The sequence below is a fragment of the Centrocercus urophasianus genome, unplaced genomic scaffold (assembly GCF_019232065.1).
Source record: "Centrocercus urophasianus isolate 14NV4802_14NV808 unplaced genomic scaffold, USGS_Curo_1.0 seq_12, whole genome shotgun sequence".
In the NCBI taxonomy this organism is placed as follows: domain Eukaryota; kingdom Metazoa; phylum Chordata; class Aves; order Galliformes; family Phasianidae; genus Centrocercus; species Centrocercus urophasianus.
The window spans coordinates 48,419,637-48,447,146 of record NW_024884364.1 but is presented as its reverse complement, the minus strand read 5'-3'; the positions used below and the strand labels follow the sequence as shown (position 1 = coordinate 48,447,146).

The following is a 27,510-nucleotide window of genomic DNA, read 5'->3' as shown; positions in this document are numbered from 1 at the left end:
AATATTATTTGAAGTCACAGAATCACTACGATTGAAAAAGACCTCCAAAGATCATCCAGTCCAGAAATCAATCCATCACACCATTAACCATGTCCCTCAGTGCCACATCCACAAGGTTCTTGAACACCTCCAGGGATGGTGAGTCCACCACTTTCCTGGGCAGCCTGTGCCACTGCACTGCCACTCTTTCTGAGAAGAAATTTTTCCTATTATCCAACCTGGAGTCCATTCAATTAGCTTCACCCTGTCCTTCTCTGGAAGATTCTTGTCTTTACTTTGTGCCAGCAACAGAGTACATCTGACTGCGTCATTTCAACTTGATAAACTTCCAGAAAATTATTTACTAACTATAAAAAATAGTGGACCCACAGACACTTAACATAAACTGATTTGGCTGCTTGGAAACTGTATTTTAGGCACCTGACTTGTGCCTCCACTATGAGCACATAGTGCATCAGCCTTTCTAGCAAACACTTTTGTGCTCAGTGAAGATGGCTGGGTAACTAAGGAGGGAGAAGATGGAACAGACTGATTGGTCCCATTTTACAGTACTGAAAATCAGTATACAAATTCTGACTTTTAAATAAAAATACTGAAATTACACATATATGGGAACAAAAAAAACAGAGCTTCAGAAAAATTTTCTTTTACTTAGCATATACTGTTTAAAACGGCTCCCCATGACCAAGTGCTTCACTGCACTTCAGAGTTTCTTGAGAGGATTTCTCTGCGATTTTTTTCAGAGAAATAATGACTCAGAGCCCTGACAGAGGCAGCTTCCAAGATCGGATATTTACCTGACCTTGCAGACCTCCTCAGGAAGGAAACGAGTTTCTCCAAGGAAAACACGTGACAGCAGATTCGCAGCCTGTTCTGCAAACAGGAGTCATTCAACAAGAAACTCCTGTCTTGAACTTCGTTGTGAATCGGGGTTCTTACCATGCTTAGAGGACATTGTTGAAAAAAATAAAATAAAAATCTAAAAGTAAAGCTCTTTCCCTTTTCTTTTCTTTTCTTTTCTTTTCTTCCTTAGAGTGACAGTTTCATTCCTGGCTACAAACACAGTCCTTACAAAATCAGCTGTCCCACATCTAAAGCTGTGACTTCTGACAATTAGTTACCTGCAACCCAACAATTTACTTGTACCCTTGTATTGCAAACAGTCAGCTTTGCAAACAATAGAAGTAAAAATCAGACCAAGTTTCCCAAGTTACTGAAATGATTTGATACTGTGCATGTTAAAACTGAAAGCCTTCACTGACTTCAGCAGCGTTGAAATTAAGCATTTGAGAAAATCTAAAAGCAGATCTCCAAACTGGTCTTATTAGTTACATTTGTTTGTTTGTCTTTTAATTAGTAGTGACTTATTTGACAGAAAAAATTACACTGCTTTCAAAGGAGAAATTGCAAATTGATTTAGAGAGTGCAAGAGCACATTTAAAACTGCTGAAAATTCAGACTTCATTTAAAGTTTATTCAGGTGTTCTAAGATGTTTCAGTAGCTTATCACAGTGATATTCTTCCTTTTTTTGTTGCTTTTTCACAGTATCTTTCAAGAAGACACTGAAAGACAATTATTAATCTAAAGATGTATTATTACTTAGCATTCATTTAAAGTTCAGACAAAGGTTTTTCCTTCTTGTCAATACTAACAAAGCTGAATGTAATCCAGTAAATTAAAACATTTAATTTAAAGAAAGAAAAAGTTTCCTCTGATAGTGTTTCTTACAAAAAAACCCAACCCTCATAGCTCACAACATAGCTCATAACCCTCACAGCTTATAACATCCTGCCTATATAAGAATTTCAGTATATCAGAATTTCAGGAGAAATTCAGGAGTATTGCCCAAGTCCTTCTGAAAAGAAAGCTAATTCAGCACAATGAATGACGGCATAAGACAAAACAAAACAAGAACACACAAAGGCATCGTGGTTGCTGCTCTAATTGGTGGATTTGAGTGTAAAGGTCACTTTTTCCTCTAGAGCGATCAGAAGAAATGCCCAAAAGAGAGTGAAAACATTATTATACTTCCAATATAATGCTCCCTCCCCCCCAAAGCTACAGCCATATTTTTAACTTGAAAGGTATATTCAAATGCAGTGGAGAGAACAAGGTCTGCCCTTACTTAAGCATGTGAAAGAAAAGATTGCATCATCATAGTTCACTCAAAGTTTGCATAACCTCAGTAGGCATCTTGAGCTGGTCCTTCTGCTCAGCAGACACCTACAACCAATGAAAAAGTGCCTCAATGCTGGAGCTCCCTCACACGGCAGAGTTCTCCATTCACAGATTAACCCCCCCGTGCTTGGTTTCCAACAGCAGCATTTCACCAGAGAAAGGGAAATGCAGCTGAGGTGAAGACCACCCTGTATGGAAGGAGAGCGCCAGCGCTGGTAGGGCCATCCTGGAGCATGTCTGCCCTTTCCTTTTTTTCAGGAAAGCTGAAACTGTAGAAAAGGCCATACAGCAACCAGGAGGACCATGGCTACCGGAAAAATAAGGACTTTTTCTCTCAAGCATTCTCCTCCAATCTTACGTACATCTGCATGTACGTTTTTCCCATTTAACAAGTTAGAGAGTATGCTCAAGGTTTGTATATTGGAACATGTTCATGGCTTGACTAATTATTTTTTTTTAAACTGATGAGGTCAAATATGATTTGCACCATTTTAAAAGTTCCCTCCATTATTCCACTGAATGGATTTCTTGCATCTATGTGCTTAAAGTCTTCAGGCCATGAATATAATATTTTAAATATCTATTCGGTTGAACTGCCATGTAAACACTGACCATTATCTTTCTTAACTTTTAGTAACTCACTAAAAAGATAAATATTGCTTGGATTCAGTTTGAAGAGATGCATATTCTCCATATGCTGGCTTAATCTATAGATGAAGTTTGCACACAGTGTGATTAGCCACAGCCTGCCAAGTCTGTGTAATGTCTCTATCACAGCTGTTGTAACAGCTGCCTATCTTCAATCTCTTGTAAAATCTGACTGTGCCACTGTAAATAAGAGAATGTGGGCATGCAGCCTCAAACTTCAACATCACTGCCATAGAACAAAGCGGTGCCTTTCCTACCAGGGTGCAGCACCACTCCCCAGAGTAAGGAATGTTAATCCATGTAACCAATATAACTATACAGGTTCTTCTCTTTTACTTTGCTTCTCTTGTAGTTAATGAAAGATTATGCTCTTTACTCTTAAACATTTTATCTACTAGATAGGCTTAAAGAAGGAAAACTTCTCTGACATTCAAATTCATTATGAGCTGGAATTGACATTTGTGTTGCCAGTATGAAATCTCACTATCAGCTGCACAGGTAAAATGGGAGACCTTGCCTTAAAGTTTTGTTTCCACATATGCCTGTGGATAATTTTAAGGAAAAGAGAAAAAATATATGAACAATTTCATCTTGCTGTTAGCCCTGAGATCCAGGAGCTCCAGCCCACTCTTGCTCCCCCCCTCCTCACTCTGCCTGTTCCTATATGTATATTGCTGTTCCTATCTTTGTCTGTACCCATATTAACTGTAATGCTCTATCACCAATAACTGATGAGATACAGTACATAACAGAGTAAGAAACAACTAATGCAGCACTGGAAAGTAACTGTGTTCAAAATGCCCCTTTGCACTTTTTAGCATTTTAAGAAGAGATGATATGTTTTATTCCTATTTGTTTCAATTTGTATGAGCTGATGTATGTCACATTAGAGACTTTTTTTGGTTGTACTACTTTTTAAATTTTGCTTTATTTAGAACCTTAACAAAATGCAATATCAAAATCTTCACTAAGTACTAACAGCTGAAAAACTTATGTCATAAAAGAGAAAATACTACAGAACAAGCCTAGAATTTAGTTATTTTGTAATGTCTCACATTTCAGTTCTTTTTTCAAATTTAGGGAGAGTAATATTTTGTACTGTCATAGCAGTGTATTAACATCAGCTTGGACATCACAACTGAACAATTAGAATATATGCAATTTGTGACTAGGCTGGCACAAAAGGCAGTGCAAACACTTGCACTGTTTCCCTAAATGATGTGCATGAGAATCCAGACTTTTCAGCACAGTGTATTTCATACCAGAATCATTACAAGAAATCAAACAGTAGTGCCTCCTTTCATTACTGAAACATCCAAAATTTGTTTCTTATCTCATTATTTTCTTATCTTCCCATTACATGATGCCAACAGGTAGCCTGAAAATTACTGCAACCATATAAAATGTCTAAGTACATATCATGCTTGCTTTGTATTTTGTTTTAAGCTTAACTGAAAAAATGCTCCTTCAAGAAAGGATTATGTCTCCTCATGTATTTGTACAAGTCCTTATGTTCTGGACTTAACTTTAAATAGAGCCTTTGTGCATTGCTATGGTAAAAATAGATGAAACCGTTTCTGTACTTTACAGACATGGTTGGCAGAAAGATTAGTACAGGGGGATACTATCTATTCTAAAGACACAAATGCCCATAGAAATTTCCTTCCTATGGGAGAAAAAAAAAAAAAAGAAAAAAAAAGAAAAAAAGAAGGAAAAAAAAAAGGAGATGCATTCTTAACTTGTGTATAGGCACGAAGTCGTGAAGTTTATATTATTCCACCAAAGTATGCTGAACACATCAATATTTGAAATATTATATTATTCCACCAAAGCACCAAAGCATGCTGGACACATCAATTCTTTGAAAGGGTTGATAACAGCAGGACAAGGGGAAATGGTTTTAAATTGAGGGAGGGAAGATTTAGGTTGGATGTCAGGGGGAAATTCTTTACAGAGAGAGTGGTGAGGTGCTGGAACAGGCTGCCCAGAGAGGTTGTGGATGCCCTGTTCCTGAAGGTGTTCAAGGCCAGATTGGATGGGGCCCTGGGCAGCCTGGTCTAGTATTAAATGTGGAGGTTGGTGGCCCTGCATGTGGCAGGGGGGTTGGAGCTTCATGATCCTTGAGGTCCCTCCCAACCCTGGCCATTCTGTGATTCTCTAATATTTCAGCATTTGGTTTCTGACGGCAGTTTTCTGAGGGTAAGAAAAAGGCTGAGGATAAGGGGTCTGTGGTAGTTTAGAGGATTGTTCTCATTATCAAAACTAATTAAAAAGGAAAATTGCAAAAGGAAAAACCTAACCTTAGGCACTGTTACATCTCTCATTTGTGCTGAATTTGATCTCTCTCCTACCGTAAAATACAAGTAAAGGATCATATTGCTACTTCATTGCAATCTGACCTACAGACTGTGAAGGAAGTTAAAATTACAAAATTCTGAAAGAGTAGACTGAAAAATGTAGGTAGGAAATATTAATTTCTCAAAACATATAAATACTGTGAGCATGAAAACAAACCAACCAACCAACCTCTGATGGAGGGAGCTCATATGATACAGAGGCGATGCAGAGCTCCGGTCTCTGGATAAATTTGTCTGAGTCATTAGAATAGCCGTCCACATGCATCCCTTCCCCAGTCATAACTTGGATTTTGCACAAGACCAACACCTGTTCTCCAGCCAAGAAGAAATTCTTAAAAGAAACACAACTTCTATTTCAACCTGCATAAACTGAAGAAGAAAAATCTATAGTAAAAAATAACCCTGCTGGCATCACAAGACACATGACTGAGAAAGTCAATGGTACATTACTTATTGCCTATCCATCATGTTCTCAGTGTTTTACTGACAGGTATGAAGACATTGTGCTTACAGTTCAGTGTCTGTTCTTAGGTAAGAACTGTTTAATTAAGTATGTACAGCAGGTCCAGAAACAGCTCAGAATCACAACACTAAGATAAAATCATCTGCTATTCCATTTCCTTTGTTTCTCCTTCACTTTTCACTGACTTCAGATACCTAATAAACAGAACGCTCTCACTTCAGAGAGCATGTTATAAAAGAGAGCTGGAGAGCTGCGAAGGACAGGAGTCCCATCACATGCCCACTGTGGGTGCTCAGTCCAGCCAAAGAAAAGGTGTCCTAAGTGGGGGGAAGCAAAGGGGACAGGAGGCTGGATGGCAGGTTTGTGGGATCTTTATGATACTTTAATCATGCTACTGTGGTTGTGTCATTATAGAACAGAATTCATATAATTTGCTTTTTTTCTTCATAGAGTGATTTAACAAGTTAAATTAAAGCTCAAGAGAAACCTGAATGCTGAGTGTTCTGTAATGCTTGTTTGGGAGATACTTGCAGCCAGTGTGTTTTTTGGCTTAGTTTTGGTTTTTCCCTATTTAAAGCATACCAGCAATCACCTTCACCTTTGTTTGAAAATGTATTTGCTGTCACACTCATTTTCAAAAAACATTTGCATTAAAATAAGATTATACTTCAAGATAAGTTCAGAATACACATAGCTAACATACATATTCATGCACTTGCACACACCTCCCAGTGTGTGCTTCAGTGCAAGCTTTCATTTACTGACTATGGCAAGTTCTTTTAGCTGCACTCCTCCAGTCAGCTTTATAATTCTCCAAGAAGACACTAAAAGAACTCATTTGCTCAGTCAACGTATCAATGTTTTGAAAGTATGCTGTTTTTCTAAAAAATGTAAGTGTTCTACCTTTGAAAGGTCACCTTGTTTGTAACTTTTCCCGCTACCTACTCTACCTTTGATTCTTTGTTAGGCAGCCACTATATTTATTACAAAAAGGGTCAACCTGCATCAAACTCTAAGAGTTCTAAGAGAGTTAGTTATTTGCCCTTACCCACCTCTATTTGCTTCATTTCCATTTTTATTGCTTTACTGCTTATTGTTAAAACAGAGTCTCATTCTGAAGAAGCATTTGTCTTTCATTATATTCCACCACCATCTATCAATCATTTTATTATCTAAAAATGTATAAGCAATGAAGGGAGAAACAGGAGGTCATTACAGTAAGCAAATTATGAGCTGAGTAAGGACTTGAAGTCCATCACCTCAACGTTTTGGGTCAGGTGCGTGGAAAATTACGAAGATCATACAATCATGGAAACATAGAATAGCCTGGGTTGAAAAGGACCTCAAAGATCATCTAGTTTCAAATTGCCTGCTGCGGGCAGGGCCACCAACCACTAGATCAGGCTGCCCAGAGCCACATCCACTTTTCAGTACATAAAAACTATTGTTGAATAATAGTTCATAATCCACATTCATAAATACACCAATTCAGACCACATCATTCAGCATTTTACTAAAAAATTAAAAGAAAAAAAGAACCAACAAAAACAATTCAGACAAGCAAAAATCACCACCAGTAATGTTGTTGTGAGCGTATTTATGTTATATGCTTTTAAATTTCACAAAAGAAATATCAGATTTGGCAAACATAGTAACCTGAGAAAACACTAGACTAAAAGAGTATGATCTAAAGTCTGCCTTAATATTTACACATTAATAAAATAAGTCCTACTTGAATACCTGTGTATTGAAATAGTTCATTCCTACATCTATTCTCTTCCATGAAATAAGTTAATGCTTTTGAGTCTTTATAATACTGAAAAAGTATAGTTAACTCTCTGTGCTTTGTGTAAAATTACATAATATTCTGTACCAATATAAGTGACCACTCCTTAATTCATATACACTGAAATATATGTTAAGTAGTATCTAATCAAACAGTAATCTAATACTACTCTAGTAATAATGCAAGTCCAGGGGTGCCATGTTTTGGATACAGTAGATTAAATAATTGAAATGTAGCTAATGTACATATCATCAAATATATTTGTAGTGACCAACATATATGTATCTGAAACTTTATATAGTGAAAATATAGGCATATATATATTCATATAAATTCTATATATTAATGAACTACTAGGAATTATATATTTCTGTGCTGTTCAAACATAGCTACACTGACATACCTATTAACGTATGCAATATTGTTATCATACTACCATGAGCACTATAAATATACAAATAAACATAATAAAATGCATACGGACATATACTTACATGCATTTGCTTAATGTATTTATGTACAAATACAAAAATCAGTATTCCTGGATTGTCAACCCATCTGTTTGTTTGAGCACAGGTTTCCAAGCATTAGATTCTTACAGTATGCACTATACCAATTAATAGTTGGAAAGCTTCAATGCATACTTTGACAGTGTCTCTGCAGAGACATTGAAATACAAGATGATTTTAACTCAGAGTAAACATATTGGAGGAGATATATTTTTGTGCCCAGTTTGTAGAAGCTGTGGACCTGACAAAGTCTCCTACCTTTACACAGCTGAAGTAAATACGTAAGAGTTGAATGCAATTCTCCCTATGTGGAAACGACTTATGGTTGCTTCCCACCAAAAATATTTGTGAGTAATTGAATTGACACTCCATTGAAAACTGAATCCTCGCATCCTGCAGAAACAGCAGAGTAAAAATAGATGTGTATGGATTCTGCCAGTAAAACAAAATAAAAGCCGTACAAACAAGAAGCTCCCTTTTGTTCTTGGAATTCCTGAGTGCCATTCACAGGACTGCCTTGCCTTCATAAATATGCCCAATACGTGTCAGTGCTAATAAGGGTCAAACAAAAACATGGGGAACAACTGCTAACCCATAGCAGTTTGATTTAACAAAGGATCTCACTTGATTATGCATCACACAAAGCATTCCAAATTTTTTTTTTTTTTTTTTGCAAGATTATGCATATCAGTGGCCAGATTCCTGGCAAATATGAAGAAGAAAAAATTATTGGTTTCAATGGCACTTGCTTTATACCATTTCAAAATATGGTTTACCGTCTGTCTTCCCCTTTTGTGACATTTCGTCATGGCTTTTTGCTAAAATTAATCAGACATTATTTTTCATTCACACCCACCTTGTAGCTTCTTCCTCTTTTCATTTTTCTTATTATTTTCTTAAGTATAAATATGTCTAAAGAACAATGGCAATTTTCATTAATTTTCTCTGGGAACATGAGCGCATATTTGTCTTTTCCTTCACATTTCAACAAGACAAAAAACAAAAAATCAACATCAAAGGTAATTAGACAAAAATCTTTTCTTTGTGGTATTATACTGCAGTGAGCATGAGCATCTGCGGCTTCTGTTTTTACAACTTTCATTGTTTATGCAGCTAGAAGCTATTTCTAACTTATACCACAATTCTGACCATCACTTCATTAATTCAGTGATAACCATAAGAACATTTCTTATTCTCTGTTTTTGTCATGGTATATGATGTTTCTTTTTTAAAACACATCTGTGTCTATGGTCTAAAGAAAAAAAAAAAAAAGTCTGTACGCACTAAAACATCTATAAGCATGTAATTACACCATGTGTTCTTAGCAACCCAGAATGAATTGCTTCTGAAATAAGTGCCCTCAGACCCCTCCATGCACAGTAGAAGTTCATTAACAAAAGCATCTCTCAGGGCTAGAGCAATAGCTGCCAAAGGAAAACACTTTCTCATTTTCAGATGTCCACAATTGCAATTACACCGACTGTTAAACATGCTTTAGCATAGACGTCTCTGCTGGACAAGTGTACAGAACTCCTAATTAAAGGGCTTCATTTTTGCCACAAAGGGAGCTAGATTGCAATGGCATCTATTGTCCTATGCTTAATGAAGGATGAGATATAGTTTAAATAATTAGTAACGCTGCTGGAAAAGAATGCGAGTAATTAGCATAGCTTGACACCTAAAGCTACACACTAGTTGCTGTTGTTGGCATCAACAATGTGTTGATTTAAAAAGAAAATTGCAAGAAAAGAAAACATCACATGAAGCGGTTTTGTTTTTCTTCTTCGAAGATACTTACTATTAGCCACCAATTTTTGAATGAATCCACTGCCCTACTGACTAGCACATACTCATTCTTTCAGAATTTTTTTTGAAGATCTGCGTAACCCATCTATCAAACAAACCCTATGTATTTAAAAACCCTTGGCAACAATATAGCAAGCAACAACCTGTTTTTCAGATGGGTATTTTCTGATTAACTTGAACACTGCATTTAACGCTGACATCTGCACATTAACTGTAACTTAACAAACACTAAATGCAAGCTTGAACCAAAGACTTACAACAGCAAAACCAGCAGTTACTGAAGAAATGGTATTACCATTTACGAAGAAGGTTGCCTCAACATGAAAAGGAAACAGACAATCTTGCCTGTTCGCTGCTAAGCAGTGATGTAAATAAACCTAATTCCTTTATTCCTAAGGAAGAAATCCAATCTACTAAAGAGAAAATCTTATTCTCAGAGTTTAATATGTAAAACAGCTCACACTACTGAGATGGAAGAGGCAATGAGGAAAGGAAGGACATCAATTTCTGATTACCTTCTTATGAACAGAGAATGGACTCTGGGTCTGGATGGAACTCACCTAGCCTACTATCCCTGGGCTCAGACTGTTGTAACTGGTGGCAAAATTGGTATGATTGGTATCGCCACAGGGATTAACAAAGTAAAATAAGTCTATTTCACTCATGACAAAAAGGATAGTAATTGGATTTCATGTCGGCTAATAATTTCCTGTATAAACTACTTCCAAATAGTTTGAGTACAAGGAAAGTGTAAGTCTAAACAAACAAATAAAAAAACCTGTACGGATAATGACAGAAATTGCTTCTGTAAGAAAGAGTTATTTGATCCAGGCCCACTCTAATCATTAAATTAGTACTTGAATTCATTGATGAGTCTGCTGGAAAGTACTTGAATTCATTGATGAGTCTGGTGGAAAGTACTCTACTATGTTTCTGGCAGGTTTGTTAATCTGGGAAACATCTAAGGTGAACACTGCTTGTTTATTTGAGATACCCATCCAGAATCTGCTTAGGCATCTTTGCACAGAAAAGACAGAGATTATGTAAAAACACACAGATCTTTTTCTTAACCATGTGCCATATTAAGATCTCAAGTAAAGACATTTGCTTCTTGAAGTCTTCTTCCAAGACTAGCCATATCTAAGTATACCAGCATAAGAAATTTTGTTTAACATTTACTGGCATTCTCAAAAATGCACTTAGCTAATACCGAACTTCAAAGGTATTTCACATCAAATTACACATTCCTACTCTTATCAAGTTGATAAATGATACAGGTGTTTAGTCTCTGTTAGCTTGCTGAACCGTAGCACCTGGCAAGCATTCACATTTAGAGCTCACGTCCCATTTTAGCAGTGGCTAAAGTCTTCATTATTTAAAAAAAACAAACAAGCACTTCTTCAGGGAAAAAAAAAAAAAAAAGGAAAGCTGAAATAACAACTTTAACTTTAAAAAAATTAATCAAGAAATGGAAAGAAGTTATCAGGTCCAAGTAAAGAATAGAGCACGATATGCATATCTGCACATGCACAGAGGCATGAAAAACATGTGGCATGCAGAATTTACCTGCACTCACACAAAGTTATCGTGTACGTGTGTAGTCTCACATTTTCATCTTCAAGTTATTTAAGAATATATTTCCAGTTAGTTAAATCTATTAATTCAGTTTCTTCTCATATCTCCAAAACTGTGGCGGATTATCTTCGCGCTCCACACTTGTGTCTTCTCAACTTAACCAAGGAATCCCCCCCAAAACATTCGCAGACAAGTACATACAGACTAGCCTGAGGAAATCTCATTAATTCCTCTCCTCTGCTTGCAGCATCTAAATCAATGTGTTTGGTCCAAGGCTGCTTGATGGCCTCAGTGGGAGCCTGCAGAGCAACCTGAGCAGGTCTGCATCATGGCCTTTTGTTTCACTCAGTGAGGACACCCCACATGGGCCAGGTGCCAGCTGGGTGCTAGGTGAGAGGGGGGAACCATGGAATGCCACAAGGAGCTGAAAGATTTTTGGTTTAGTTTCCTTCGGGGCAGCATGAGAGGACTGGGGCTGGCATTTGGTCTCCCTGGCTGACAAGGCAGCTCAGCCCCTGAAATCAGAAGGTATAATTGCATTTCTTATTAGCAGTGATGCAAAGGGTTTTCTATGATAAAAACAGCTTGATAAAAAATAATCAACAGCAGAGCGTATGCAAAGAACACCAACATTTCCATCAGGGCCTGTGTATGTGCAGCCAACACAAAACCCGGCCAACTGCCATGAGGGAAGATGTGGATGGATGCAGATAAGCTAATACTTATCTAATACAGATAGCTTACTGTGCTAGCAATAGTGTACACTGCATGCAGCAGAAAAATCAAAGCACAACCAAGGAATCTTTCTTCAAGGGAAAACTTGATCCCTTTCTGATAAGCACACAGCGGTCTGTACATGCATCTCACCTGATGACAGATCTCACACCTGCCTTCACCAGCCTGTGCCCAAACAAGGAAACACAACACTGAACAGCAGGACACCTTCCCTCCCCACCACTCCAAATGGGGTGCGAGGGCAGCACTCACCTTCAGCTTGTCGTAGCGCTCGCTTAGAGCTGCCACCTGATGGTCTCGGTGCCGCCCGACCAGCTTGCACAGGGCACAGATCAGTTGGTCGTCCGTCACGCAGTACATGTTCACCTTCTCATCCTCGTGCTCCAAGCACATTAATCCCCTGATGTGAGAGTCTGGGATGGGCTCAATCAGCCGGTGGCCGGTGAAAGGCTTCTTGTTGGGGTGCGTGGCTTTCAGGCATTCCTCGCAGTAGGAGACCTCGCAAGTCACGCATGTCTTCACTGCCTCCTGGGCAGGGTCCTGGTCACAGAACTGGCAGAGGACCTTCTCGCAGGAGGACATGCTGTTGCTGTCGAATGCCCGCTCCCGACGGGTCTCGCTGGGGGAGTTGGGCCCACTCACCGAGGCTTTCTGAAAGCGGTCGATGATGTTCTGCAGGGTGACGTTGCGCTTCAGCCCCTCTAGACCACGCTGGCTGAGGGTGATGACATAGCGGCAGGTGGGGCACTGGAAGGCGGTGATAGACTCCACCGGCTCGTTGGAGGCGCAGTGGGAGACCAGGATGCGGTGCGCGCAGTTGAAGCAGAGACTGTGAGCGCAGGGCAGCAGCAGCGGGTCCTCAAACAGCTCCAGACAGATAGGGCAGGTCAGTTCCGACTCCAGTGTTTCCATCTTCAGGCAAAGCTTTCCTGTGGCGTCAGCGAAATCCAGGGAAGCTGATCAGCTATCTGGAAACACACGCAAAATTCGATTAGGCGACAAACAACATGAGGGGTCAGCCATGGGGGGTTGCCAGCTTCGCCGCGGCTCCTGGTTCTATCGGTCCACCACTTCGGGTGGGAGAGCAAGCAAAAGTTTTGAACCTGCACATGCACATATCAAGGTATTTAAAACTAGATGGCTTTTTTTTTCTTTTTTTTTTTTTTTCCCCTATTCTCTCTGTTCACTTAGGAATGCAAAGCAAAAGCTCCTTATTCTTTCGCTTTCTCTTTCTCGCTCATGCAATTGAGGAAAGCAGCAGATGTTTCTCTGCACTGCTAAAAACCCAAAATGATTGAAACAACAATGTGATGATTTTCAAACAGCCTACTACAGCAAAATCAGATTTCTTTTGCAGATGCTGTTTTTGGCTTTGCTAATCTAGTAGTAAAACTTTGAACAATTTCACCTTTGTATAGCATTGTGCAAGAGTTAGCCCAGTATATAACAGCCGGTAACCTTACATCTCTCTCATTGCTATTTTAATTCACACAGTTCTTTTCTCAGGTTGAAATGCTAAGTTATTGTTATAGCTCAGCACCTAGGGTACATATCCGTGTTCACAGGTGTAAATATTTACATGGATATACACAGGGAACAGTGTATCAAGGAAAGCAAGTGATATTTTTATGTTTTTCACGGATATATTTATTGTACTATATTAATATACTGCTCCTCTGTATTTCAAGGTAATTTGTACCGTATGTACAGGTACATGTACGTGTGTAAATATGACACGTGTGTTTGCAGTGAGATAAATTAGCCAGAGGATTGCAGTGTCCTAACTGAAATACCTCAAGAAAGATGAAGCATATGAAATTTCTACTAATTGAGCCCAAATTCCTGATGATTCTAACCTATGAAAAGAGCCTGCCGTGAGAAAAATACTGAAAAGTGAGATTTGGTTAAAGGTTTTTCTGTGTGCATGCTTTGCTGTGCAAACACTCTCCAACGCTGAAACTCCTGAATTATGCTTGCTCTAGTGGCCTTATTAACCATCTGAGGTGGATTAGGAATCTGTGACTTTTGATGGGATTTTCTTGAGGAGGCGGCAGTGCAGCCCTCTCAGAGATCCACTAAAACTTCATTTTGCTCCCAATTCTGCTTTCAGCATCACAGAGAGAACGCGAAAGCGTCGCCCCGCGCAGCTCTCCCTGCAGAAGCTCCCATCAGGGCCCCATCGCTGCCGCGAGTGGACAGCTCAGTGAGGCAGAAGCAAGAGCCGTACCTCCTCACAGTACAATCTATTTAAGCTTTGTTGCTCATAACCAAGCACAGCTTCAGATGGCACAGCTGCATGGCCCCGACACTGTAAAGTCATTGTTCTGCTGCGTGAACTCTCGCCTCCTTCCCTGACCAGGAAGAAAGAGGGGCGGACAAGAATCCCCCCAGACAAGTCTTGGTTCATTAAGGGCGAGAAGAGCTGGGGCTCATTAGCAGCCTTGGGAACCAAGCGTGCTTGAACCTCCTGCACTTCATGGCAATTAGAGCACGGGGCACGGCAGCAGGAATACTACCTATAACCCCAATAGGAACCACAATAAAATGGGAGAGTTTGACAGGCATGGAGGCAAGGTTCAGGGTACCTGTCAGCATCCTGCACTGCCTGCTTGTGGGAAGAGCAGCAAGACGTCCTTTCCAGAATGTGCTTAGAAATTAGAGTACTCTGTCTCTTTGCACTTGGGCTTCCTTTTATTCTGCCAAGAAATTTGAGTGCTTAGGGAAAGGCACTGACTCTGCCACAGAATTTGGTTTCCTGACTCTTCTGTGATGCTGATATTACTTGAAATGAAGTTCAGTTTGCCAAAGACTAATTCCTTTATAACTGTCCATCAGATGCCATAATTGCAGGGCTCATCTGGTCAAAATTAAAGGCCTGGCAATTTGATATAAGCAGGAAGACAGCTTCTCTGCTCTCCCTTCAGCCATAGCCACACAGCAAAGCAAAAGATGAAAGCATTTTCTGCAAATGAAGAACAGTTTGTCTTCCCTCCTCTTCACTCTCTGTATCACACAAGTCCCAGAAGATAAGAATCTCATTCACTTTGTTTGAATCCCTTCCACACCACAACTGTATACCTCATCATCCGCTTATCCTGCGGGCTGAAAGCTGCACTGGAAATGGGAGAAGGGGATTTGGGGCTGGCAGCAGACAAGGTTTTAAGGAGGCAAATCACCTAATCATTGCTCATCTCTTGGCAGCCTAGTGAAAATCTGCCGACCTCTCTGGTTTGCTTCTTAGGACCATGTTCCGGATATGGGGCTTTCTTCCGTGCTCTTCATTCTGCACAAAATCCCTCCTGCTCTCTCATGTGCCAAAAGGTTTCATTCATTTTGTTTCCTTCTCAAAGCACATTGTCTTAAATAAAAGGATAACCAAAGGCTTTTCTACGTTACTCATCTAAAAGACAGTTGAAAAGACTAAACCAACAGAAAAATATTTGCATCACTGACTCATGGAAAAGTGTTTGAATCACCGTCATGGCTCTGTCTAAACACCACCATCCTAACTGATAACCCATTCTGATCTATCTGACCTGATGGAATAGCCACTTACTCCTGACTAGCAAGAGTGTCAAAATCTGATCCTAGACTGTAAAATTCTTGGAATAGAAGCCCATAAAAGCCTGTAATCAAAGTGGAGCACGCTGACAGAACCAAACAAAGACATTTCCCTGTTTCCTTTTGCAGCTGTCAGTAAGTCAAAAAACACCGCAACTGGGAGAGAGCAATGAAGACTTTAAGAGGCACGGAAAAGGGGCTGTATCTTTTGGGTAATCCAATGATTGCTTTTTAACTGACTGCAATTCTGCCTTTGCTTTTAAGCTGATGTCTAAAGTACATTGTGCAGCTCATCCAGCTATGGAATCTTTTCAACTCCTTGGTCTTAAAGTTTCATACTTTGTAATTTACTTTTGTGTGATAAGAGAATCCACAGCAGCAGTAATGAACCAGAAATAGGCAGAAATGTAATGTGTATGGTTTATAATACACACACGGTCAAATTCCATAGTCAACATGGTCTACGTGGAAAGCCACGAAGAAAGCCTCAAGATCCAGAATGGGAAAAAAAAAAAAAAAAAGAAAAAAAAAGAAAAGTCTTTTTCTTTCTTTTCTTTCATGGAAAGTGAGAAGAGAATCTATCCAGGAGTGAGTGAAGCTTCCTAAGAAGTTTCAATTTCCATCCCAGCTCCTCATGTTGATTTCACAGCAGGAGTTAAGGCTGCTTTGGTGCACCTTAAATTGCAGCAGCCTCAGTGACATGGAAGGGGAAAACAGTTGTATGTAGAAGGAGGGAAGATTTAGGTTGGATATCAGGGGGGAGTTCTTTACTACGAGAATGGTAAGGTGCTGGAACAGCCTGCCCAAAGAGGCTGTGGATGTCCCATCACTGGAGGTGTTCAAGGCCAGGTTGGATGGTGCGCTGGGCAGCCTGGTCTAGCATTAAATGTGGAGGTTGGTGTCCCTGCATGCAGCAGGGGGCTTGGAGCTTCATGATCCTTGAGGTCCCATCCAACCCTGGCCACACTATGATTCTATGATTCTCAGCAGATTTTAAGAATCTTAGTAACAAACAGTGGTATGCAAAAGAGCTGGATATGTGCCATGTTCCAGAAGTCCTTGATGTGCCACCTCACTGACAAACCAGTTTGTTACGTTGTGGTGAATGGTGACCAAAATACACCCAAGTAGGTTCAAACAGCATTTTTTTTACCTAACAATCTGTTGACTTAAGACTACCACGATATGATTACTACAATAAGACTAGTCTGGCTCGGCTCTTCCAAACTCATATATGGGAATGTTCACAAATGCACACAAGACTGCAGACTAAACTAAAAATTAAGCACTTGTGGATTAAATGTTTTTCTAGAAAATACTTGCCAACTTTTTCAGTTAGAAAATAAAATACTAAGTTGCCACTAGATGGGTATGAAAAGAAATTTCACATGAAATATGAAAAACTAGGTATGAAAGGCAATAAAATGAGTTATCCATGTATGCATGCATGTGCCTACGTATCCTAGATGTATAGTAAAAGAAGATTTATAGTGAACACACATACTCTTCCTGAATGAACCATGGCAAGTGCTTAAGCAGTCTACTATCATAATACACAGCTGCAGTTTTCAAAGCAGCAGTATTTTTCTGTTAAGTGCACTATAAAAGGAAAATTTAAAATTTATGTTCTTGTCATAAAATTTGGCATGGGCAATAAAAACCACTTGCAATTTCTTCTGTTAGCTGTAAAACAAAAAGGAAGAAAATGTTCTTCTTTTGCCATTTTCTATCCCTCTCCAGGATATAGACAAAATTGCCTTGGGAACAACTGTTCCTTCAAACAAATGAATCTGATTGCTTTACATCACATTCAATAAATATTTCAAATGTGATTAAACCAATGGAATGCTCCATAGTATGATTTGTCCTAAGTCCATTAGACGTTTTACCTTCTGCACCAGAGACACTAGAGCCAATGAGTAACTTGTGATGTTAGCAATTTGCAGCACCACAGCTAGTGAGATAATCATCTAAGTATTGCAATTTGCTCAGAATTGCACAGAGAACAAATAATCAAAACTCAGATATATTTTTTTAAATGCTTAATGAAAACCTCCATAACATTAAACAAAGCAAGGTTCACATGCCCTCAAACATGAAAATACTTGTCTACTGATTTTTTCTTTGTTTTGTTGTTGTTTTTACCCAAACAGTGCAAATTAATAAATATTCCAAGGGTAGTACCTGTTCAACAGCCTACTATGCAAAAGCACATACAGAAACTGAATAGTTTACCTTAGTCATACATTTTCCCTGACAAAAGAATCATTAGCTGTCTTGTCTACAAGGAAGTAACATACAATATTTCCATGATGTTAAGATAGCTGTTTGTAACATGTAAAGGATATTAATGCAGCAAAGGAACGTCTGCCATGTTGCTTGCAGTGATGCAAAGCCTTGATAACATCTTTCTCCACTTGAACCATATGTTAGTAACAGAATATATTTTCAAAAAGCCAAATCCTGTATGTTCTTCAGTGAGATGAACATATAACAGAACTATGGTCTTTGGCACAATATCATGTATTCCTTCTCACAGGAGCTAAAACAATAATTGAGCCTCAAAAACCTAATAAGAAAAAAGGAAGAAAAAAACCATACGAAGATCATAGCTCGTAAATTCAAAAGCAATCAATAAATTGCTGATTTGATATTATATAAATGCTATACTGCATGCAATATTACACATGTGCATAAATCTGTACTAATGCACATTTGGAACGCTCTTTGACTTTTCTTTTTTATAGTCTTGCAACCTTTGTAGCCTTGCATTCTTTAGGTACAAGATTTAATACTTCCTCAAAATGCTCAAGAGTAATGAAAGCAAAGGATTGTTTAATCCTTAGCACATGTGGATCAGCATTAGGTCTACAAGCATTAGTGGTGTCTTCCTAACAAACTTATCCCTGAAGGTCTGTTCCAAAAATCTCTTCTCCAACTAAATTCACACTTCTAATTGAAGAAACTGTTATTTATTCTGGGATATATCACAGCAGTGCAACAACAAATATTGAGGAAGTGGGTCACACCAAGTCCCACCAGTCTTCATATGGCTTTGGTTGCACGGCAGAGCCGGAAATCTCTCACTTCTAGGGATTTCACTTCTGTAGTGCCTCAGGTGACATGGTACTCTTTATAGCAGACAATGCAACTACAAAAATAGCCAGAAATAGTTCAGTATGTTCCTTCTAGTCATATACTTTCACACACAACTGCTATGTTCAGAGCAGCCTGGAAGCATTGGGGCCCTAAAGCTACTGTAATTTTTTTAGTGAAGGTTTTAGGGTGGCTTCAAGAAAGAATATCATTCTAAGCATATCATAGTTGTCCTATGAATTCTTTTCCTGTAGCAAAGGGGGAATCAATAATACCATTTCAATTCATAATCACCACCTCCATCTAGATAAAAATGAGACATTATAATTTCAAAGGTAGAAGCTCAAACTCTGTTTTCTTATCAAAGACAGCCTTTAAAATAAACAGCAGCAAACAAAGTCCCAGGAACTACAACAGGTAGGAAACTGTGACCTCACTTGCCAGGCAGATATCTGAATTTACACTACCAGCAAGCTGAAGGCATACGGTGCTCTTTTGAATGACTAGAGCTCCCTGGGTTTATAAAGCAGTACCTATCAAATTACACGACGACGCACTGCTGGCATCTCTTGCTTTCTGCTCCTCACATGTGATCATTAAAAAGCCAGCCAAAGTTTTTCTTTTATTTTTTAAAAGAATAAACAGCATTCTTAGAGCATACTCTGCACATTTGCAAAGGCTAAAATGAGATTCTAAGTGCTGCAAAAAACCTCACCACCCAGCACCAAGGAGTTCCTCGCTCTACTTGCAGTAAGCTGAGCTGCCAAAGATCGATGGTGCATTTAAAAATCAAGATTGTAATCAGGTAATTAGAAGGGGAAATTAGCTGTGAAGCGTGGGAGTGTGGAGGATAAGGAACAAATTATATTTGTTCTCTGAAGGTAATCTATTTTAGAGGATGGAGGTAGTTAGAAACCTCTCTCAGTGGTGCATGAAGCACTCAGCTCATGTGACCAGCAGTAACAAAACAAGAACCTGCAGCTCTACTGCTCCACTTGGAGAAGAAAAATCATTGTGAGGATCCTCATCAGATCCCAAAGCTTGCTCAGCTAAAATAGGGATATCTCCCATCTTACCACTGCCACATGGACCACAGTGAGTGTGCTTCTGCTGCTCCACATAGGGGTACTAAGTTCCCATTCTGTAAGCAGAATTATTTGGGGAGCATTCTTTGGCCCTATAAATCAGAGCAGAAGTCTGCAAATACATCATAGCAAATCATGAGTATTTAGCACATGTATTAGAAACCTATTCCTCTCTCTTGCTTCCTATCCACAGAGGGTGGTATTCATATGAAGTGGTCTTTATCAACTCCCATGATAGTTAATAGCGAATGACAGGTATCTTCAGAGGCACCTCCTGTAAACCATTTTAGATTATCTTTAGGATGGAATGATCTGTGCTTCCTAGAACTCATTTCAAATATAGAGAGAACTTACAGTAAAATAAATTAATCTAACAAGTAACCATATTCGGTGTTCTTGAGATCTAAGAAGAAAACAGGCAATTCACCTCAATACTTTTTTTGAAGAATGTTCTTATGAGCCCTGTAATAACTCATTTAGCAAAATTTGCTTTCAAAGTTCTCCTCTGGAATACCCAGTTTCTATCATTCTCTACTTTCAAAGGTACAAAAGAATGCATGGATATCTGAATAAACTTGCAGGTGAGTACTGACCTGCAGTCATTAATCCAAATCACCCAAAATGGGCAGAACAGTCCACGACTGAATATTCTGACCCTGACACAACAGGTCAACAAATGAAAAGGATGAGATCAGCTAAAAAGAAAAAGAAATCCTGAGCTGTGTGCAGCGTACTGTTCTGTCCCTAAGACATTCAAGGGTTTGGCATCCCAACTCAGCCTTTTCGGTAAGACCATGTATCACTCACAATGAGATGCAAATCAGTCTTCATTCCTTGTTAATAAGGCCAAATCCTAAAGTGGCAAGTTTCCCTTTAACCTCTCTGGAGAACTAAGTCATGTCAGCTGCAAAGAAACAGAAACGCTTTATTGTTTGCCAAAGGCACACCCACTAGTATTTTATTTCTTAAGAAAGTGTTACTTAACAGAAACACACCACAATAAACCCTGGTGATCTCAAATATTTTCCTCTATGCATTTACATTCTTTAAGGGTGTTATCCTTTAAAAACTATTTAAAGACCTGAGACAAACCAAACATTAAGTGTAACCACATAATCTTGACAAACAGGTCTTTAGTAGACATGCTGTGGCAAAACTTCATTGCTTCAAGCTAAGAAATTAAGAACAGCAAAGAGCTGCATTGTATTGGCAATGTAATTTGCAGCTTAGAAACCAAAAGGGTAAATAGCACTAGTTCTTTTTAAACTCTACTGATGACCAGAGAGCTCTGGGAGTTGAAATAAGTTAGGAAACATAATAACACCAGTTTCTAATCCAATTTAGCAGAATGATAAGAAAAAGAGATCCAGTTTACCTATACTTCACGTGATATAAACCAGAAGACTGAATAAAAGCCAGAAGCTCCATTATTAAATTTAAGCTCACTCTTCTAAGAGAGTGGTCTTTCTAAGATACCATGATACAGCACCTCTGTTGCTTAGAGTCCTAGTTCCTTCCAGCCCTGAGTCACAGGGTCATACAGCTCTTCTCTTGTGCTCAGAGTTCCTGATCTTGGGAGAAGCCTTGCCATGTAGCCTTACAAAATTAGCAGAAAATGCTTTTTCACTATGAGGATATGGTTAAATGTGCTACTGAATGTGCACACACTTGCGTGCAATGAAAAGGACCCACTGACAAAAGTAGTTGGACTGGTTAGTGGTTTACTTGACAATCTCAGATTAATTGTCCTGCAGCCAGTCTTCCAAACAGGCTAAGAGGGAGAACAGAAAAGCAGCTAACATAAGCAATCACTCCTGAGAGGTACTGATACACTACCTCAGACAGGCCTCTTACTTATAGGTGCTCAATGTCACTCAGAAAATAGCTTACCAGCTTTTAAGACAGCATGCAAAGAGAAAGCAATAGCTTAATTACATCCCTTTGAGACCCTACTCATCAACAACATATGAAGTCTTGCAGTTTATTAAAAAAAAAAAAAAAACTTGAATAAATTGTCTGCCTCCTGTCATTTATCAACTAAGCCACTGCTAATGTGTATTACTGGCATACGTCTGCACCATCTCCAGCCTCAACCTTTTTTCTGAGAGCTTGCTAAATATCCAGTTTAACACTGGCCTGTTAGAAAACAGCTCTCTCTGAAATACTAAACTGGAAAAAATGGTATTAGAAATTCTCTACCTGCGGACTATGCATGCTTCTGATTCTGCTAAAGAAATGATGAATTTTGTGGGCTTTCAAATTTGCCTGTTAAAAAACTGTAGTGTCCAGACCATCCCTGTGAGTATACTAGTGCCAAGAAGTACAAAAAAACCCACTTTGAACAAACACCACAGTGTCTAGGCCATCCTACTTAGTGTCATAGTTCTAGATTACATAACTTCATCAGTTACAAATAAATAAATGGGACTTAAGAGACTTTGCTTGAGGAGTGAAACAGACTTTAGGGAATTACTGCATTTTTTCTCCTTCTTGTGTAAACACACATCTCAGTCTTCATCTGTTATTTTTAAAACAGAATTATAATGTTCCAGATGTTGTTAACACTATGAAGATGCTAATGCTCCCTTACTTTTGTTGCTTCGTGACAACAAGACAACAATAAGCGCTTGTTTGAATGCACAAGAAGTAAACACAGACTCTCAAAAAGTTCCCTTTTCCCCCCCCCCCATTTCTAGGACTGAAAACAAAATTCATCTCAGCAATAGACCAAACCCCCACTTTTCCTGTACCAACACTGAACACCTTCAAAAACGTTTCCCCAGTCCCTCGGGATGACAAGCCCCCACAATCCAGCACTGGCTGCAGCTGGTGAGAAGCCACCCCACAGGTACCCACCGCTGCATCCCGCCCTCCTCCTCCCGGCTGGGCCATGGCTGCAGAGATAGGGACCGCTGACCCTTCGGGAAGTCTGGGCAGCCCAGTGGCAGCCCCCGTCCCAGCAATCCTATCCCAGCGCTGCCCGTCTCCTTCACTGTAAGGCAGCGGCGGCTGGAGCACAACAGGAAAGCCTTCCCTACAATTGCAGGAAAACCCGCTCCACCTAACCACCTCCGCCAGCCAGTCGACTGCCCTTCTTGCTGGGCCGGCACTGAAATACCTGCTTTCTCTCTCAAGAACCAACTCACAGAGGGTGAGGAAGCAGGGTCCTCTCACAGAGCATCCAGCAATCGGCGTGGAGGCTACAGAGGACAGGAGGCCGTGGGATAGCACCATCACACAGCCAGGCATAGGGCAAGCTCAGTCCCAGGAGCAATTAACTCAGTGCTGAGTGACAAGGGAGCGGCAGCGCCCCAGATGGTAACAGGAGACTGAGGCTGTCCAAACCCACCACATGCAGACTGAGTTTCAGAAGGCTCTGTTTATTGTTTTTTCCAAATAATACTCAAAAACTTAATAATAACAGACTGAAATCCAGCAGGAGTTTGCCAAAAATGGAGATGATCTGAAAGAGTATAGTGCCCAAGACCCCATGGAGACCCTACTTTCTGAAATTTAGCAAGTGAAACGTCAGAAATGTCAGAGGATAGTAGTTGCTTAACTTCCTTTTTTTTTTTTTTTTTTTTTTTTTTTTTTTTTTTTTTTTTTTTTTTCCCCTAAATTTGCATGCAAGCAGCAAACTGCAACAGCAAACTACAAATGCTTCATCAAAGTGCCCAGGAGAAACCCTGACTGAAGCCACACCAGATGTTGGGTCTCCAGTAAAGGTGTAAAAAATTCATGCAAAGTGGAAACAGCAGGAAAGAACTGCTTCCTTGTGTTCGCCACTTTTCATGTTCCAGTGCCTTCTTTCATACAATGCTAACATGGTAAAGTGAAGCAAAACATACCTCAGAGGTTTGAGCGTAAGGATGCAAAGCCACAGTCTTTGGTCTTTCTTCCATGGAGTCAGCACTTTGTTCTCATTGAAACAATAAACAACTGTTGTGATTATTTAATTTCCTATTCATTTCATTCACTTGAAACAATAGACTGGAGCCCTCACATGTGCACACCCTTCACAAGGATTTTTAAAGGTTTCTCCAGGCAGCGTCTGTTAGCATGTAAGTGGAATGTCAGCTCATAACTGGAGAAATGAGCATGCAGAAAGCAAGACAGATGTGTAGAAGGATTGTGATTATTGCAACTGTTTGTTTTTTTTTTTTTTTTAAATGATATTAAATGTCCATAGGTAACCTATAGTCAAATCAAGTTATAACTGGCCTAGCTGGGGTCATAGCTCAAATCCAAGCTGGATGGATTTTAGATTCCTCAGCTCATTTCCTATCCCTGAGCTTTCATTAAACAGCATCTTGCAGTTTCTTTGGACTGTCTCTCCAGCCATGCCGTATCACATTCATCTGGGTGCATTCAGGATCAACCACCGTGAAGACTGATGTTACCGGCAGGTGCTATCCTACCTCTGTTTTTCCATACCATAGCTAGTTGGAGCTTTTCATGCCCTCCCCTTGCAGACAATCAACTGCAGTCTGAAACAAAGTTTCAATAAATACCTGGCTTTTTGTAGTGAAATCTAATCTATCACAAAAGCAATGCAAAGCAGTTCCAACAGCTCTAGTTTTACTGCTATTTTTACCTTGATTTCTGCATGCACGCTTCTTCATCACATATGTTTTAATGGACAACACTGGAAGAAGCTTCCAAAACTTACCTGGATCTGTCTATATGACAGTATGCCTATGAAGGCTTCAGTGCACTTTTTACTTCACATACATGAGAATGCGCGTGCATCCAAGTATTACTAGAGAGGTAGGTTGATGTATCTGAGCTTAACAAAGCTTAAGTCTCAGATACATAAATGAGGATTGTTTATTGAACCACTGTAAAATGATTATGTTTCATCGTGTGAATTCTAAATAACGGATTTCTAGTGACATTATCTATAGAATTTATCTTGGTTTTTGTGCAGGTTTCTGTTTCTTCAGAACACAGGGTCAGCTCTGTATGGGAAAAGTTCGTCCTGTTGTTTAAAGGGGTGTTAAATAGCATGTTTCATTTTCTGCACACCCTATAGCTATGCTGTATAGTAACCCAGTATTATTTTGGTTACAATGTTCCTTGCAATCAAGAAACACAATACTGCAGGAACTGGAACTGGAACAGATTAACGATAGGACAGATGTGAGCAGGTGTCCAACGGGACTGTAAGAGGACCTAATTCCACAGAGCATACAAAATGCTAGGAAAACATGATAGCGGGACCAACTGTGAGAAGCAACTTAGTTTGTGCACAAAACTCACTACTGCAATTCCCTGAAACATAAGCACTCAGTATTGTTTTTGTTGGATCTGGTCGTCCTGCTTTGGTTTTGGAAATACAGAAACTGAGGCTTCTACTTGTTGGTTTGCAGATCCCAACATGCAGCCTCAGAAACTCTGTCTTTACTGCTTTGCATCTATTCTACATGAGAAAATTCTCTCTGCCACTTATTTCATGTGCAGAATAGAAACGTGAACAAGCTTTTTAAAAGCTCAAGCATTTGTGGAATTCTATTTAATCTTATTTTGATGGACAGGGGACATATTTTTAGATTGATAGGTGCTGCTGTCAGGCACCAAGCAGCTGAACTCCAATCAATCCCCTGTACATGGAATGTAAATGCCATAGCATACCATAATGAGATCATAGGAGAGATCTGTTCTAACATTAACAATTAAAACAAATATGATAATATGCCTGCAGTTTATCATTTTCTCAAAGGCAAGCCAGAGAACAGACTCATAAATTACTTATGCTAGGCAGCTAATCATAGGATCTTCTGATGAAGAAAAATAATAACAATCAGTGGTTTGATAATGCATCTGCATTCTTTCTTTTTATATGCAGTCTGTACAGAGGGTCTGATCCACAAGACATCTACAGCTCCCTTGTTTGTTGAGCAGTGCCAAATTTAGAGCAGCCTCAGTGATGTTCTGAAATTACATCAGAACTGCATAGCTCTCCTAACTTGGAGAAGTACATTGATTAGTCCCTTCCTTGCCCACTCCAAATATAGCAAATGAAGGAAGCAGAGATGCTCCCACCACTTATTTAGTGTCTGCACCCTATGATTCTCTTGGTATACAAAGGACATAGAAAGAATAATTATGAAAAAAAACATATAATACAGTCTAGCTTTTTGGATTAATTTAGAAATGTCATGTCAGCAAAAGCATCTCATGCTATTTGAACAGCTTCTTAATATTACACTGTTTCATATAAATGCTTATTACCAATTCTCTAAATGGTTGTTTAATATTAATTGTTCTTTGAACTATAAAATCCCTACTCTGTCTCGTGGATAGAAATCTGAAGATAATGATGGGTGAGTGTAGGCAGGTATTCTCTAATGGTTCATCTGCATTTTAGAATGGTATTTAAATATACTCAGACTTCGGCCCAATAATGCACACTACAAATGACCCACTGTTAATGCTCTCTGGAGAAAGGTAAACCCTAATTTCAGTACCAGCACTTGATCCTAGAACACTTTGTGCCTCTCTGGAGGAGCAATGGGTAGTACTTGATTCCTATCAGATGAACAGATTATGAAATATCCAGTTTCCCTTATCTTCCTAAATATCCAAGTAAAACACAAAGAGAAACTCCCCTCACTTCCAGTATACACCAGCTATTTGTAATCTTGGGGATAGGTTAAGCAGGGAGAGGGAAAAAATAAAAACTGCTCACACCCCATTTTACTGCTACATGCTTTTAACATGCTTTCCCCATGAGTACTGAAGCCATTTGCTCAATGCTGCATGTGGGGTTTTGGATAGAGAAAGTGAAGATTAATTACTCTGTTCCAAATTGTTAGATGAATGAGACAGCACTGAACTGTAATCTGTCCCCTTGAAGGACGCTGCAGGAATGATCTAGGCAGGTGTCTGAAAATATCAGGTGGTCCGAATTGTTAAAATAGCATTTAAAGACTATCAATGTGCAAACGTATGCTTCTAAAACAGAAGAAAAAAAGAAGAAAAAAGAAAATAAAAAAGCATAAACCACATCAGACAAACACAAATAAACTGATTCATTTTTATGTCTTCTCCTGCAGCATAGCTGAAAGGATTGCTTACCTGTTCAAACTCAAGACACAGTGAAGATTTTGGTCTAAAGGACTAGAGATGTGAAATTTGAATATTGTTCTTTATCATGCTCTGAAAACATTCCAGGTAACTACAACAAGCTGCTCGGTAAGTGGTCAAGTTAGGTTTTGAAGTTAATTATTTTATATTTGCTGCTCTGTGTAACATTATTCATTGTGCTTTCTACATAGCAGGCTCTTGGAAAGAAAGAAGAAAGCCTCTCATTCTGCTCAGTTAACTGTGCTGAAACAGTAAGCATTTTGTCAGATCACTCTAGAGGAACTGCTGTCATCTTGTAGTGCTAAGGCCTAACCTCTGCACTTCGTCAGTCATTCTCCATCTTGCTATGCTTTCAGATCAGATTTAAAGAGGAACAGATTCATACAGGTGAACACAAGGCCAATACATTGCCTCTATTCTTTGCTGATAAGCCAACATCCTTGCTGCTGAAAACAATCCAAGCTTTGAGTTCAAAGTTCCCTTAACAAATTGCATTTTACTCAAAATTCCTGAAAAAACTGCAGAAAAGTTATCAAGAGCGATAGGTATGAAATACCTTGATTCAACATGATAATAAGCCACAATATGTTATCTTTAGTGACTCAAACATTGTACATTCAGAGC

The 27,510-nt window shown here is 39.2% G+C and overlaps 1 protein-coding gene across 4 annotated transcripts in view; it reads right to left on the bottom strand.

Annotated features, from left to right (window-relative positions):
• MID1 (midline 1) overlaps positions 1-27,510 on the bottom strand; it is a 237,697-nt gene that overhangs the window by 78,130 nt on the left and 132,057 nt on the right. For 3 of the 4 annotated variants that reach the window (XM_042810881.1, XM_042810879.1, XM_042810882.1), the window contains exon 2: positions 12,311-13,026. In XM_042810881.1, coding sequence (XP_042666815.1) covers positions 12,311-12,970 — 660 coding nt within the window. In that variant the 5' untranslated portion in view covers positions 12,971-13,026. Of the gene's footprint in view, positions 1-12,310; positions 13,027-22,656; positions 22,743-27,510 lie in introns of those variants that run through there. The other variant, XM_042810880.1, reaches the window with a different exon arrangement.